General features: G+C 42.7%; 1 protein-coding gene across 1 annotated transcript; it reads right to left on the reverse strand.

Moving 5' to 3' along the window:
- Positions 1 to 241: 241 nt before the first annotated feature.
- LOC112541920 (vomeronasal type-2 receptor 26-like) lies at positions 242 to 9,232 on the reverse strand. The gene is made up of 6 exons (XM_088143946.1): positions 9,030 to 9,232; positions 7,644 to 7,935; positions 5,839 to 6,693; positions 4,224 to 4,284; positions 3,574 to 3,759; positions 242 to 1,152 (listed from the first exon to the last, which is right to left on the reverse strand). The coding sequence occupies exons 1-6, from the start codon at positions 9,230 to 9,232 to the stop codon at positions 242 to 244; spliced, it is 2,508 nt and encodes an 835-aa protein (XP_088000072.1).
- Positions 9,233 to 12,350: the final 3,118 nt, after the last annotated feature.

A 12,350-nucleotide genomic window follows, 5' to 3' on the forward strand; every position in this document is an offset into this window, starting at 1 on the left:
TACATGGTTCACAGTTTATATTCTGTTTATTATAGTTGTGGTGGATATCTCTGGAGGGTCATAATTAGTTTGGAGCAGTTTGGTTAGGGCTCCAAACTAGGGGACATTGTTAAGTGTCTGGAGCAATCAGAAGGGATAAGGGGATTCCCATGACTTGTGACAACTTCGTTCTGAACCAGTTCCAGTTTCTGAGTGGTCTTCAGTAAATGAATGTATCTTTCACTGAAACAGTATCATGTAATTATGTTTCCTCTTTCTTGCCTCTCATTAACTGCTTCTTATTGTTCAGATCAGGCCTTAGTAGAATAACAAAGCATTTGGGGAAAAAGATGCAGCCCAGTAAGCCTGCACTGGAAGAGAGTATGGAAAAGATCTCCACAGCCACCGTGTATTTCCCCTTGGTGCTCAGATACGTAGGGAAAAAGGAGAGCCAGACACTGCAAAAACACAACAGGCTGAAGGAGATAAACTTGGTCTCATTAAAACTGTCCGGTAAATGCCGGGCTTGGAAAGCCACACTGAAGCCAACAATGGCAAGGAAAAGCAGGTAGAGCAAGACACAGTAAAACATGAGAGTAGAGCCTTCGTTGCATCCCAGGATGATTTCCTCTGCCACTAAGGTCATATCAGCATCTGGGTAGGGGGGTGAGATTACAAGCCATCCTGTGCAAACAACGACTTGAATGAGGGAGCAGGAAACAACAATATAATTATCCAATCGTTTGCCCAGCCACCTCCTCATCTTGGATCCTGGCACTGAAGCCATGAAAGCTAAAATCACAATGATAGTTTTGGCCAATACAGAAGAAATGGCCACTGAGAAGACGATCCCAAAAGCAGTTTGTTGGAAAAGGCAGGTCACCTTTTCAGGGTGTCCAATGAATAATAAACTGCAAAGGAACGAGAGCACAAGAGAGACAAGGAGAATGTAGGTGATGTTCCGGTTGTTGGCCTTGACTATGGGGGTGTCCTGGTATTTAATGAAAATCCCAAACACCACAGTGGCAATGCAGGCAAAGAGAATTGCTGTAGCGGCCAAACCGATCCCTAACAGGTCGTCATAAGACAGGAAAACGATCTGTTTTGGAAGGCAGGAGTCACGGTTGCTGTTTGGATACTCTCCTTCTGGGCACGGCAAGCAATCATCCATGTCTGCAAAAGAAAATCTTATTTATTTATTTATTTATTTATTTATTAAATTTGGGGGACTCTGGATGGCTCACAACTCATTAAAAACAGTAAATAGGTATATAATTAAAATCCTATATACACAATTACAAAAAATAAAGGAAAAAATCCAGGAGGCCAATAGTTCAAGGCAGCAACGCCAAGCCTCTTAGGGGCTAGCCAACCCCATACTTGATGACTTCCCTCCTCATCCCAGGCCAGATGGCAGAGCCAAGTCTTCAGATCCCTACGGAAGGCCAAAAGTGAGGGGGCCAATCTCACCTCTGGGGGCAAGATATTCCGAAGGGTGGGGGCTACAGGACAAAAGGCCCACCTTCCAGACCCTGCTAGTTGGAGTTCTTTTGCCGAGGGGGTCTGAAGCATGCCCTCTCTGTGTGATCAGGTGGGATGGGTTGAAGTCGTGAGGAAGAGGCGGTCCCTCAGGTAGCCTGGTCCCATGCCATGTAGGGCTTTAAAGGTGAAAACCAACACCTTGAATTGGACCCGGAAGCAAACCGGGACCCAATGCAGCTCATGGACCAATGGTGTTATGTGGGTCCTTTTTCGGGCTCCAAAAATAGCTTGCATGGCTGCGTTCTGGAAAATGCTATTATTATACTCTAGAAGATTCTCAGTTAAACAAGAGATGGCTAATACTGACTGAAGTAAGAAGTTTAGCACAGTTGGCCCTGGTTCATACTTCAATGGGAGGCTGCCAGGGAGTTATAGAGCTATTGGCTAGACTAAAGACACTAATAAACCACTTCTGTAATTAATCCATGAACCTGTCTAGAATTGGACTCAAGTCAAATTGACGTTTAGTTTTGTCCCTGTGATTGATCTACTGAATATTTGAACTGATACACAATTGGACCAATATAATTTTGTAGTTGCTATGATTCAGTGTAAAGTTCATCATATTAAATTAAAGCAGTGTGTGAAGCCACAGAAGTTTCTTCATGGGATAAGGGAAAGATGGTTGATTAAAGCAATGTTTTCAGAAGCCAACCATGCATACCAATGGTTGGAAATTGAATTCCTATCCTTTTGTGAATATATATCCCAGACATATTATCTCACTGTAGCAGTTTCAAAATAAAACATGGAAACGCTTGATGGACGGGAAGGTACATCAGGAGAAATTCCTCTCACAAATTTTCACTAAGATATATTTAAACTTGGAGACCAGCCCATAATTTCATTGAAGCACAGATTGTTGACTTATTATATTGATTTAGAGGCAGGCATAAGAGCCATTATATAGAGTTATGCAAATTGAAATTTGCCTACGATTGGATACACAAGCAAATCTATTTATTTATTAATTTATTAAAATTTATTGGCTGCCCAATTCTGGTGGACTGTGGGCATCATACAAAACTGAAAAAACAAACAAACATAAAAACAGCCAGAAACCTTAAATCAACAGGCAGCCCAGATTAAAATACTCTTATAACAAAATCCACAAAACAGAATGGGGCCCGTCAAACAATGACAAACATCAATCCCAGGCCTGGTACGAAAGCCAGGTTTCCAAGGCTCTCCAGAACCCTAGGAGAGAGGGCACCTTCCTTATCTCTGGGGGGGGGGGATCCTATTCCAGAAGGTGGGGGTCCCAACAGAGAACACATGCTTCCTAAGTCCTACAAGATGGCAACATTTAATGGAGAGGACCAGGAGCACACCCACTCTGCTGGAATGTACCGGGTGGGCAGAAACTATTGGAAATAAGTGATCTGTGAGGTGTCCAGGCCCTAGGACATACGGAGTTTATAGGTAATAAACAGCACCTTGAATTGCTTTCGGAACCCGACTGGCAGCCAATGCAGCTTGCCTAGCATGGTGAGACATGGGCATGCTGAGACGAGCCCATTACTGCTTGAACCACTGCATTTTGAACTAGCTTCCAGGTGGTCTTCAAGGGCAGCCCCATGTGAAACGGATTGCAATAATCCCAACAGGAGATGACCTGTAATTCATTGGTTATGGCAGCCAGAGGGTGATTTAGTGAGGGCATAATTATGAAATAATGAGGCAGGGCTGCAATGCAGTGGTGGTTTTGAGAAAACAAAGAGGCACGATTCAATGAATTTAGTTTTTTTTTTTCCCCTAGCAAGTTACTGTTAAATTGTTCTCAGTTCCCAGAGCCTATGTGCAACTTCATTTATTTTTCCTACTTTTTAAAAAATCCTTGGCCCTCTAATTTTTTTTTAATGGCTGAGCTCACTTGGCATGTTTTTACTTGGAAAGGAATTAAGGAGAGGATCGAATGTTTTGCTTTATTTCACTCATCCGCATCAGCACCAATTTTTCTCCTATATTACACAACTGGGACAATTTCTCTTCAATTATCTTCCACACAGGTTTCCATGGAATGTTTAATGTTATAAGCTGAATACAGCTTACCTTTCTGATTTGTCATCTTCCCTTCTGGACATGAATGGCACTCATAGCAGCAAAAGGGTTTTCCTTCTATCTTGGTCCTACTAGAGCCTGAATGACAATTGTCATTACACAGGGAACGGGGTCTTTCCTGAAAGATGAAGATGAATGGATTAAGGATTACTTTGGCATTCCATGGGGGCATTAGTCCTTGCAAAGAAGACACACATAAAGGGATAAAAAAATAGCTAGTTTCCTTTCCACCATACTGTGGAGATCGCTATGCTCACCCAGTGTAGTAAAGATCAGTATAGCCAATTGGATTAATCTGCCTCATGCAAGATGGCATTTTAAAAACATCTTCTTTTGGCTAGCAAGATTTTTAGCTCAAACCACCATTCCCAAACACCAGAAAGCACAAACATGAGCATATTTGAATGCCCACCCAGCAGCTGTTTTGTTTCTTCTTGTCTTTAATTTCAATGAAAGAGAAATTGTTTGTTTACTTTGATCACCTGGAGAAATCTATTTTCTGACTGGAATACATAGTGATAGAATAAGAAACAACAACAATCTGCCTAAGCAAATTAGATGATTTAATGTTAATACCAATACCTTCTTGTTTCAGTGAAGCCCGCTAAATGAAAGCTTGTACCATGTATTGTCTGACTCACCTATGGGATACACTTCTTTCTCCAACTTTATTTTTTGTTTTGTCTTGCTTTGTTTTGCTAGCTAGAATAAAGACAATGTAGAATAAATCCATTGATCTTAAGAGGCATATATTCGAGCCTTCCTCACTGCTCCCCCATTAGGAACTTGAGATTTTGGATTAAGCAACATAACACCCTTCCTCTGAAGTTATTTACGAGGTTGTCAATATACTGTCATTGAAGACCAAATTGGAGAGCACATCTCAGTTCAAAAGACAACTTCCAAACCTCAGTGAGATTACACTGCTTCAGTAGATGAACAAGGAGCCACTTATGAACATTCAAAATGTGGACTAAACTATCCCCAGATGTGTATAAAATATATACCTGATTAAATCTTGTGGGCCATACAATGGAGTCCTCGTGAATGTTGAGTGATCTGGAAGAGAAAGAATTTGGGTCTACCCCTCCAACTTTGACTTTTGTAAATGTGTTGTTTGAGTATGTGACCCAGTTGAAAATATCAAATCCAGCAACTACATGCCCATTATCATCCAAGGAAATATTTTCTCCAGCACTGTTTTCAAAGAAAACACTTCTCATAAACTTGTGGAGCTAAATTGGAGAGAAGGTGGGGACACAAGACAACGTGACATGTTCTTTAGAATAGTCCTATCACAGTTGAAAACTATGGGTAATGGTCTAGAGAAAAACATTGCTGCAGAAGACAAGCATTAACATGTTAGAGATGGGTTTACACTGCTGGCAATCATTCCAATTCCAGGAAGGAGAAGGAGAAGGAGAAGGAGAAGGAGAAGGAGAAGGAGAAGGAGAAGGAGAAGGAGAAGGAGAAGGAGAAGGAGAAGGAGAAGGAGAAGGAGAAGGAGAAGGAGAAGGAGAAGGAGGCGCTGTCCAAGTAAGCTGTTCAGGCAGTGTGGTGATACCATGAGAGAAGTCAGGGTGACAGATTTGGGAGAGTAATTGCCTTTAATATAGCAAAAATCCCTGTTTACTTATGTTCACTCTCTCTTTAGAGTCAGAAACCATACTACCAAATTATGTTGCTTCCCATCAGATTTATTCAGTAGAAACTTTACAATATAAAAATAATAAAATATTAACACTAGAGAGGCTAAGCAACAGAAAAAAATGACTCTGAAGATGTCCTTTTACACTATTTGATGCAGTAAAACAAAATGTCTTTCCAAATAAAAAATTAAAGAGCTCTTTTGGGGACAGAAATCTTGAATATGGATCTTTCACTCATTTTATCTATTCTTAACATTCCAGGTGTACCTATAAACGCCCTGAAAAAATACATTTAAAAACAAAACGACAACAGCAGCAGCAGTAATAACAAAAAACCTTGTTATTTCTTTAATTATTTATCATAACCAGCCATTCAGAAGTGTATCTGGTTTCCTTCCGAAGACATCCTAACCAGTGATGATCATTACTTCTTGTGATAAGGACCTCCATTGATCAATTATGAGCTCAGAGAAGAAATGTTTTTCCTTTTCTTCACTCTCCTTCCTGGCACTTACACTGGAGAAACTCTGGTCATAATATTCTATTCCCTCCACTGGGTCTGACATTCTACTGTCTACTCAAGATAACTCTTTGTTCTGCAAAATACCTTCCATGGCTCTTCATTTAGTCCATCTTGTCTTGTCCGTTTCACCTTTGCTCTCTCTTTTGACTTGGATGAACTTAGGGCATGCAGAGCATATGCCATGATGTAAACTGCATTGTAGATGCTATAACTGTGGCCAGACATGCTTGTGTCAAACATGGTCCCAGGTAGAGCCTCCAGCTTCTCTTCCCCTGTGCAGATATCGTCAGCCTCCTTCTCTAGAATGGAATTTGAAAAATCACAGTTAAATGCATCTTTCCAGAAGACTCTGATAAAGCCATCTCTGTTTTCTGAGAGAGGGTTTCTTTCCTTCAGAAATTTCAGGAATCCTCTAGGATAATTGGTATGAATGGCAAATGATAGAGCCCCATGGAGGCAATGAATGTCCCAATCTCTTTGAAACCCAAGTGATGCAAAACCCATCTGGGCTGTCATAATCCACACTCGGCTCTCAATTGTCACATCATAAAATTGTGCAAAGTGGAAAATTGATCTTAAGACACTAAGAGTATGTATTTCACCTTGTATAATAACAGTATTGGCAGTACTTCCTGTGACAATACGTGAAGTTCCAAACCAATCCATTGCTTTTTCTGCAATGTCACCTGAAAAAGATATTTTGGGCACTGTTTCTAAGAACTCCACACAGATGCCCTGTTGAGAAAATATGGGAAGTATCTCCTGCTTAAAGATCTCTCCATTGTCATCATCAAAAGCAACCACACCAATCCAGGTCCACCTGAAGTGCAGTAGCAACTCAAGAATTCCCATATACTGATGGGTCCCATTTGGAAACATCTGGTGGAAGAAATCTTCTTTGGTTTTGTCATTTATTATTGGAGAAGAGCCGTATAAGATCTTAAGAAAGAATAGATTGAAGGAGATGAGACATCATGGCGATAAATCGTATGGTGTACTCATTTGAAAGGTACTGGTTGTTTTGCTATATAAATTTGCCATACAAAATTGATTGCTGAGTCACTTTATAATTTTTTGAAATCCTCGTCTTTGGATGCATGGGTTGTACTGGACTTGGTTCTTCTGTAAAATGATCATCCTGCATGTAACATGAAAACATCTGGTGGGCCTGACTTCTCTCAGTTGCTCAGATGTTACTAGACTTGGCACTACAATAACTGGGCTGTCAAGATCCAGACAACCATTTAATGGCAGCAAAAGATGATGGCTTTTTTTGTTTGTTTTTCTGTATTTTTGTTAACACCTACTGCGTGTCTGCATTATGCAGCTCTGATACGGTAAAGCTATCTTAGAATTTTAGGTGAGGCCGTTGGGAAGGAAGGAGCAGGACAATAAATTTGATAGCACACTCACTTGAAAGGTAGGCTCCCGGAAATGTTTTGGTTTCCCTCCATGCTTACATTGTTTTGTTGCACTTTTATATATTTCTTAGAAAAAGGGGAGTAACAGCAAATGTGCCTTCCAGAGAAGCTATTTTTGAATGCTACTATGTCAAGAAATACTGAGATTTGTAAAGTCCCTCAAGGAAGGTTCTTAAGCAAATGTATTCCTGAGGTAAGAAGATGGGTTGACGTATGGATAGGTCGATAGAGAATGAGCTCATGGTAAATTCATCAGGCCTAATGGCTAATCAATAAAGTATCATTATTAATAAACTGATCACCCTTCACATGCAAATATAGATTAAACAACAACACTGCCAGTTCTTCAGGAAAAAAAGCCACAGAGCTAAATAAAGAGATTTTCCATTTTCTAACATCCATGCTCAAACCATACTTAAAATTTAAAATCTTGTTCTTCCTCACTGTCATTCCATGCGTATAACATACCTGTGGAATTTTGTAGGTGCTCAGGATGCTTGTCATGTGGAGACAGACTTCAGAATTAGGTCCCCCAATGACTCCCACGATGCCACTGTGACGATCACATTTGTAATTAGGGATGAATTTGTTTTGCGTGGAGAGAAGTTCCAGAGACGCAAGATAGGCCCATCTTGCCAAAAAATAGCTGTTTAAGATGTGGAAGCCCAAACTGACATTGGGTAAGAGCTGGGGATTCTCATTGATTTCCTTCACAGCAAATGCCAAGGCCAGGATGTGCTGGTAATTCTGAGTGAACATCCTATGGGAAAAGAAATTGTTTCAGTTAGGTCAATTTTCGAGATGGCAATGCTCATTTTATCTAGACATAGTGCTATGAAAAATCAATCCTTGGAAAAAAAGTCACCTGCATGGAACGATTAGGAACATTTTTTCCCATACAAAGTGAGATTTGAACATTCTCACAGATACACATGCTCACTTTCACAAACCAGTTTGTAACATACTATCTTTCCTTGACAGATATTGTAGTGGTACCTATAAGCATTATGAGCTAAAGAGCATTAACTTCTTTAATTTTTACAACTTTGAACAATATAACGAGAGCAGTCAAACTGGTTATGTCTTTACTGTAGAGAATGTCTGTCATTTAGGGCAGAATGGTGATCCTCCCCTTCCATGAAACATATTCCATCAGGATGCATTTTACTTTCTTAACTTTCATGGTCCTATCGTTTCTTCATAATATTTTGTTTTGTTTTTGGTGACTTTCAGTCAGTGTTGACTCCTGGCAACTGCTTTTTCTTGGCAAGGTTTTTGGGAAATGCTTTGCTATTGCCCCCTTCCTAGGGCGGAGAGAGAGAGAGTGACTGGCCCAAGGTCACACAGCTGGCTTCGTGCCTAAGGCAGGAGTATAATTCCCAGTCTGGTTTCTAGCCTGATGCTTTAACCACTACACCAGGCTGGCTCGTTTCTCATAATCTACATTCTGTGTATTTTTTTCATGCTTCCATTGGATTTAGTGAGATGTAGAGTTACTATTGTCATTATGGGGACTAGACTTCCTATCAAATTTTACAATTTCTCCCTCATTCCTCCTATTTCTCTTTTGCCCTCTCCCTAGCATACATTCATCTATCACTGAGCTTGTGAAGTAAATGAAAAGCAGCTAAGACTACTTTTGTACTGTGCTGCTCTAAAAAACAGCTGAAGCGTTATCCCCCATCCCTCATGAAAAATAAGGTAGAAGAGACAGAAGGCATTGCCTAAAAGGCTGAAAAGATTTCTCATTGCATTCTGTTGCCTTTTCACCTCCAAGTTGCAGCTGTAAGCGAGAAGCCTACAATATCCTGGGAATTTCAGCTGCATTTTATGTGTTAAGCCTAGACTACTTACACAAGGTCATCAAAGCGCTCCTCAGAAGGCTGTTTCTGAAAGCTGATTGGACTTGAAAAAATGTAGATCTGAGAGAAAATGCCTGCAATGATGGAATCGCCTGGCTGGTAATACTTGTGGAGAATAGAAAGGGGTTGACCAACAGGACACTTAGCAATAGAAACCGTACTTGAGGCATGAGGCAGAGCCCCTACAGCTATCATCAGTGCCACAGGTAGCATCACTTTGTCTGTGAGGGTTCCTGCCTTCTTCCAGCATGTCTGTTCCCTTTCTGACATTTAAATAGTGTTCCTTCCAGTGGCAACACTCAGCCGATCTAAACCCAGACCGGTGCAGCATCTACCACCCAAAATGACAGTAGCATAGCTCTGCCTCAACTCTCAGTGAGACATGAAGTATTAGTATTGTTATGTGTTGATTGATCCTCCTGTCCCGACGGAATGTTCATGGACCAGGAAGAGATAGCATTAATCATGGTTATTTCATAATTGTGGTCAGATGGGGGAATAATGACCAATTTGGCATTCTGAATTCATTAAAAAGTTCAGAGGTCAACATGTTGATGTTTATCATAGCTCAGCTGGTATCTCCCCAATCTTACTTTATGTACTGATGAGAAACACCAACTGTGTAATTTCCCTTATTAAGGTAAATTGAGAAAAGAAACAATCAGTATTAGGCAAGCGGTGACCAGTTCAGTCATCACTGCAGAAATATTTCCTTACTTAAACAGAGAAACAGAATAACCAAGGTCAGAAAAGCAGTGGGATGCAAGTGACCTTCAACCTGCTGCCAGCTTCTCCATTGACTTTGCTTGTGGGAAGCTGGCAAGGAGGACCAGAAACCCATCCATCCTTCCTTCCTTCCTTCCTTCCTTCCTTCCTTCCTTCCTTCCTTCCTTCCTTCCTTCCTTCCTTCCTTCCTTCCTTCCTTCCTCCCTCCCTTCCTCCCGCTTCATTTCCACATATAACATAGGGTTGCAGCATTTGCTCTGCCCTTATGACAGCCCCAGTGAAGCCCTCCTTCCTCCTCCTATGTTGGCCCATGGAACTGCCTGCCACTTTGCTGTGTGGAGTTGGAGCAAAGGGGGCCATGGACCTTGAGCAAAACTGCATCCCTGCTCCCCATTCTGATATATGCCCAAGGCCCCCTCCCTTGAGGGAGGAAGAGGGCTCACCCATCGGTCACTGGCACCGCCGGCCAGGCCTTCCTTGCCAGCCGGCAGCCAAGTCTCTCCCTCATCCTTCCCTCACTGCTGACTGCTGAATAGAGATTTCAAATTCCTGCTTCATTTCCAAAGCAACCAATAGCTGCTCACCTGTCAGGCCCTGCCGCTAGCCAATTGGATGCAGGGGAGAGATGGAGGCAGGAAAGAGGTCAGGAATATGCCCATGATGACCACATGACCTGGGCTGACTGCTGCAGTGCACTGCTGAAGCAGCCACAAATTCCCCAAATTTCCATTCCACAGGAGTAATGGGTCCCAGACTTTGGGCACAATCTGTAAGTTAGCCCATTTGGGATACCTTGGTTCAAAAAATATTGCCCTGTGAGACACCATTTCACCCACTTGAAGGGTACAGACAAGAGATTTTTTTGTAGTATACAGATAAGAAGACCTCCAGTGTTCAAGAAATGAATGGGATATATTTATTACTTCTCTGCCGTTATTGCATCCACAGATTGCCACCCTGCAGCACTGTTTCGGGTGACATAGGCCCTCTTGGGTAAAAGGGGCCCAGAGCACATTTTGCAGGGGCATGCAGAGGAATTTGCTCAGCAACTGTGGGATAAAATTGTTTGGCTTCATTTGCACTTGGACGCTGATTCTGCTGTGGTTCCAGAGGAAATGCCTGGGGTGCAGTCATGCCCTGGTATCTGGGAATGTTTTGAACTTGTTGGACCTGAGGGTCCTTTGAGCTGTGAGCTGAGCCACCTACTTTGTCATTCCATGCCCCTCCTGGCTTGTGAAACCGGCCTGGGGGTGTTGTGTGAGTGGGCTCTAGTGATGGTTAATTCATATCTGAGGGAGGGGATTGTTCCGTTGCCTCTTAAAGAGGCTGTGGTGCACCCCCTCCTCAAGAACCATTCCTAGATCCCACCATAGTGGACAACTTTTTTTGTCCAGTATCTAATCTCCCTTTTTCAGGTAAGATGGTTGAGAAGGTGGCTGTACAACAGCTTCAGAAGGTCTTGGATGAAATGGATTACATGGATCCTGGGTATGGAACAGAAACAGCATTGGTCACACTTCTGGATGATCTCTGGGGTGGGCTGGATTGAGGTTCAATATCCATCCTTGCCCTACTAGACCTCTTGGCATCTTTTGATATCATCAACCATGGTATCCCACTGGATGTTTTTGAAGATTCTCAGTCATCCAGGTGGAATGATCTGGAGGTTGAGTCATGGCAACTGGACTTCTTTTCTTTTTTGTTAGAGATGTTTCGCTACTTGTCCAAGCAGCTTCTTCAAGCAGACTGAAGAAGCTGCTTGGACAAGTAGCAAAACGTCTCTAACCAAAAAGAAAAGAAGTCTAGTTGCCATGACTCAACCTCCGGACTATCCTTCTGGATCGGCTCAGGGGATTGGGGGTGGACGGCACTGTGTTGTGCTGGTTCACCTCCTTCCTCCAGGACCGATTCCAGTCAGTGGTGGTTGGGGAGGAGAGGTCCCACCCTCAGAACCTGTTATGTGAGGTGCTGCAGGGTTTGGCACTCTCCCTCCTCCTATTTAATATCTACATAAGGACGCTGGGTGAGCTCCTTTGTTGCCACAGGATGAGGTATCCTCAGTATGCTGAGGATATCCAACTACACATCTCTGCCCCTGGTGAAGTAAGTGATGTTGTGTACACCTTATCCCAGTATCTGGAGGCTGTGGGGGTCTGGATGGGGAAAACAGGCTTCAACTGAACCCTGGCAAGACTGAGTGGCTTTGGGTTCAGGGTCCTGCCGGTTCTGGGACTATACCATTTTTGGTGCTAGAAGGGATGGCACTACCTTGGACAGACCCGGTGTGCAATTTGGGGGTCTTCCTAGACTTAGGACTCATGGTCAAAAAGCAGGTGGCAATCGTGGCTAGGAGGGCCTTTGCACAACTCCTTGTTTCGTGCCAATTCCACCCGTTCCTGGACCAGGCGGCTCTCGCCCTATGGAATACTCTCCCCCCAGAGTGAGGCGGGCCCTACCCTCCCAATTTTTCAGAGGGAATTGAAGACTTGGCTCTGCCAACTTGCGTGGGGCGAGGAAAGATACCATTGACCCTGGGGATGGCTGGCACCTTGACAATGCTCCCTGAGTTTATTAACGCCTAATTAAC

Source organism: Python bivittatus, unplaced genomic scaffold (assembly GCF_059951505.1).
Source record: "Python bivittatus isolate LINGU-HERP-01145 unplaced genomic scaffold, Pbiv_v1 ctg000430_np1212, whole genome shotgun sequence".
Classification (NCBI taxonomy): Eukaryota; Metazoa; Chordata; class Lepidosauria; order Squamata; family Pythonidae; genus Python; species Python bivittatus.